Source organism: Hipposideros armiger, unplaced genomic scaffold (assembly GCF_001890085.2).
Source record: "Hipposideros armiger isolate ML-2016 unplaced genomic scaffold, ASM189008v1 scaffold_569, whole genome shotgun sequence".
Taxonomy (NCBI): domain Eukaryota; kingdom Metazoa; phylum Chordata; class Mammalia; order Chiroptera; family Hipposideridae; genus Hipposideros; species Hipposideros armiger.
In genome coordinates, this window is record NW_017731919.1 from 314,309 (window position 1) to 317,768 (window position 3,460).

The window sequence follows — 3,460 nt, forward strand, 5'->3', positions numbered from 1 at the left end:
TCTTAGTTGCGGGTGGGCATAGCCCACCATCACACAGGCAGTCTTGTTGTTACACCAGCTGAGCCATCCTGCCACCTGTTGGCAGCTCAGCAACAGCTCAGCTCGGGCGCAACGTCACTGGCCTTTGTGGGAATCGAACCGGCGGCCCTGTTGCTCAGAGCTCATACTCTTAAGCCAACTCTTAACCAACTGAGCCACTCAGCTGGCCCTGTTGTGTTATTCTTTATACCTTTAGTTATAGCTGAAATATTTCATAAAAAGAGTTTACATAGGAATGTCGTATAAACAGCAAACAATATCATGCACATAAATACAATGGAAAGGCCAAGATTTGGGACTGGAGATGAGAGTGTTGAACACATTCACACATAGGACAAGTGAAGCAGGAAAGAGTCTCAGAAGTTGCTCACCTTGATAATCCCTTCACCACAAAGACCTTGTCGGAATGTTGCTTCTCCAGTTTGCTCATCACCTCGTAGAGATTGTGGTTCAGCTAGAGCCAGCAAGAGAGAAAGGGGTGCTAGCCACATTGAATCTGAGACTGGCACATCCCCTCCCTCCTCTTTCCGACAGCTCCCCAAAATAAAACCTCCCCACCCTTACCTACAAAATTCTTCCTCATCACTTTTGCCCTAGTGTCCAGGGTCCTGTCCCACCACCCTTTCGTCCCTGACTTCCTTCTTAAGTTCTGCCTCTTCCATCAGACTGGCAGCTTACTTAAGCCTGGGTCCTTGATATTTGGTTTGAGGTTCTAGCTTTTCTCAGGTGACCCAGAGAATGAAAACTCATTGAAATATTAAGTAGGCAAATCATAATTTAGCCAGAGTAACTGTGGAGAAAACATGTATGGATGTGGATATGAATATAATTAATACTGTAATAGCAAAGAGTCTTGGAATCCCAGGGCTAGAAAGGACCCCATGAGGTCATGTTCTATGGCTGCCTGTCACTCAACAGGATTGGCTCTACTCAAGACCAACTACCTGAGAAACTGACTTATGTTTAAACACTGCCCTATCTGCTCCCTGGCAACGAAAGAGAGATTTCACAACTTGGATCCCCATTTCAGCTGTTCCTTCTGTAGGCTTAAACCTCCTTTATTAAGCTGAAGTTCAAGTTTGGATGCTGTTATTGTTCCGTTGTTACTGAAAAGGACCTTCTGACATGTATACATGTGCTTTAATACAGTCAACACAGTCACCCAAGTGCTATTATTTAATTATGAGAAAAAGGCAAAAATCTGTGGTGCTGATAAGGATATTTAATGAGATTATGTAGAAGTAAATTAGGACTACCTACATGTTTACTAGAAAAACCCACCCAGGTATCTTAATTGTCCATCTGTTTCTTACCTTGCTCATCTCCCTGTAGAAGACGTCCCTCAGGTTGGATATGTTTTGGAAGATGGTCACATAACAGCCAATACGACTATCAGGGGGCAAAACAACAAGCACATACAGGTTAGGGGTTGGTAAAGGGAGACTATGCTTGAAATACAAGGTAGCAGCTTAAGCCAAAGTCAGCCTCCACCAAGGCTCCACAGAGAAAGGCACCCCACATCCTAAGACTCAGGTTGTTCTGGGATGTGGATTACTCAAAGCCAGGCCAGGAGCGCACTTGACTCTCAGGAGCAGGAAGGCCGGAAGAGACACTATCAGTCCAGGTGGACACCAAAGTGTGACAAATCTCTAGTTGCATGAAGTTATCTGATTCAGGCTCTTTAGGTATGGAAGGAGACATGAAAGTGTTTTGAAGAATTTTTAAAGTACTATATAAATATAAGGCCATACAATTATAATTATTATCATAAGCAATTATTCATTTTCATTATGCAATATTGAGCTTCTATGAAGCTATATGTACATTAATGGAATTCTACTGGAAATGAATTGGGGAAGTTTACATGTAAAGAAACTATAAAATTTCAATTCTATTTAAATTAGGAGTCCCATAATTAATGTTTCAGAACACATGTAGTCATTAAAAAGGCTCCATCATATGTAGACTAATATGAATAAGTGACAATATGAAATACTGACAACTGCATTAAAGTATATCTTGTGCAGTGAAAAGAACATAGGATACAAATAGAATTTCTGCTCAGATTCTTCTTCCAATGTAGAAAATTTACATCTAAACGCTTTTACCTACTGTGAAGCAAAGGCATCTTCATTAATGCAAATAATCATCCCCTGGTTTATTTCTGTAAATCTATGTCAATCTGGATGGTTACACACAAAGCTTGTTTAAAACAATACACCCTTGTGCATGAAACCAGATATTCTTAGTATGCATGATGACAGCACTTTACTTGCCAAGATCTCTCCTATCCAAGAAGCACCTTGTCTTTACACCCAGAAAAGCAGGCAGGACAAGGATGGTTATCTCTGAACTGCAGATGAAGAAACCAAGGTCTAGAGCGATAAGGTAGCTTGCCTAATATCACATAGCAAGTTAGGAGCAGGGCTGAGGCTACATTCGGCTCTTGCACCAGGGCTCTTTTTTCATGAGGTGACATGAGTCCAGCACTTTCCTGAATCTCACTCCTTACCTATTATAAAGAACAGGCAGCTCCTCTAGTAGTTCCTGGTTCATATCTTCAAACACAGCCTGAGCTTTGTTGAACTCTTCCTCTGCCTAGGTGGTAAAAGACAAAGCACAATCCCCCTCAATCCTGAATCACAGGCCAGAAGCTGCTTCTTTCATCCTCTGCATTGTTTCAGGATCTAGGCTTACTTGGAGCCATGTCTTTTCTTCCCCAGGCCCATGCCCTTCCCAGCCTCAAGTCTCTGGCTATCCTTAGAGCATCAGTGTCAGAAGAAACAGAATTTCCTTGAGGATGCTGGATGCTGAATTAATCATTTCCTAAGCCCAGTGTGGCCTAGCCACCTGCCAGCATCATGGGGAGAGAGAGGGCAGGAAGGTTTTACTAGGCTTAAAAAAAATTTTTTTTTTATTACCTTGGCAGCCTTGGCCTCATCTTTCTTCTTGGCATTCTGCACGGCCTCCAGGTGGTGTCGGGCACTGTCATAATCCACAAGTTTCCGACCCCGCTTGGCGATTCTTTCCTAATCCAGAGTCATGAGAGAGGGGCTTGATGCTCTTCAGTGGTCAGGATGTTAACAGAGTATCAAACAGAGAGGCAAGATTCCTAGGTCCTATTATCAAATTTCATGTTCTAACAGGGTTTTGTGCCCAAAGGATCTCCCTTACTATCTGGAAAGAATGGAGAATTCTCAGAAGATAAGAGTATGGGCAATCCTACAGAGCACATGGAAACCTGAATTAGATATTAATATTCCCTATGAACCCACTATAAACTGGTTCAGCCTCCAGGAAAATGGTCTTGAGAATCCTATGAAATTGAAAGGTAGGAGTTTGGGGTCTTACTCCCAGCACTGCCGTTTATTAGCCTTGTGACGTAGGTCAAGGCCCATCTGGTTTGGAGTCTTAGTAGCCG

At 42.6% G+C, this 3,460-nt stretch overlaps 1 protein-coding gene across 1 annotated transcript in view; it reads right to left on the reverse strand.

The window, feature by feature from the left end:
• The window catches only part of BIN2 (bridging integrator 2), a 30,143-nt gene that overhangs the window by 13,695 nt on the left and 12,988 nt on the right, over positions 1–3,460 (reverse strand). Inside the window, exons 5-8 of the mRNA XM_019623874.1 lie at positions 2,961–3,068; positions 2,552–2,637; positions 1,353–1,428; positions 411–493 (exon numbers count right to left, since the gene is read on the reverse strand). Coding sequence (XP_019479419.1) covers positions 411–493; positions 1,353–1,428; positions 2,552–2,637; positions 2,961–3,068 — 353 coding nt within the window. The remainder of the gene's footprint in view (positions 1–410; positions 494–1,352; positions 1,429–2,551; positions 2,638–2,960; positions 3,069–3,460) is intronic.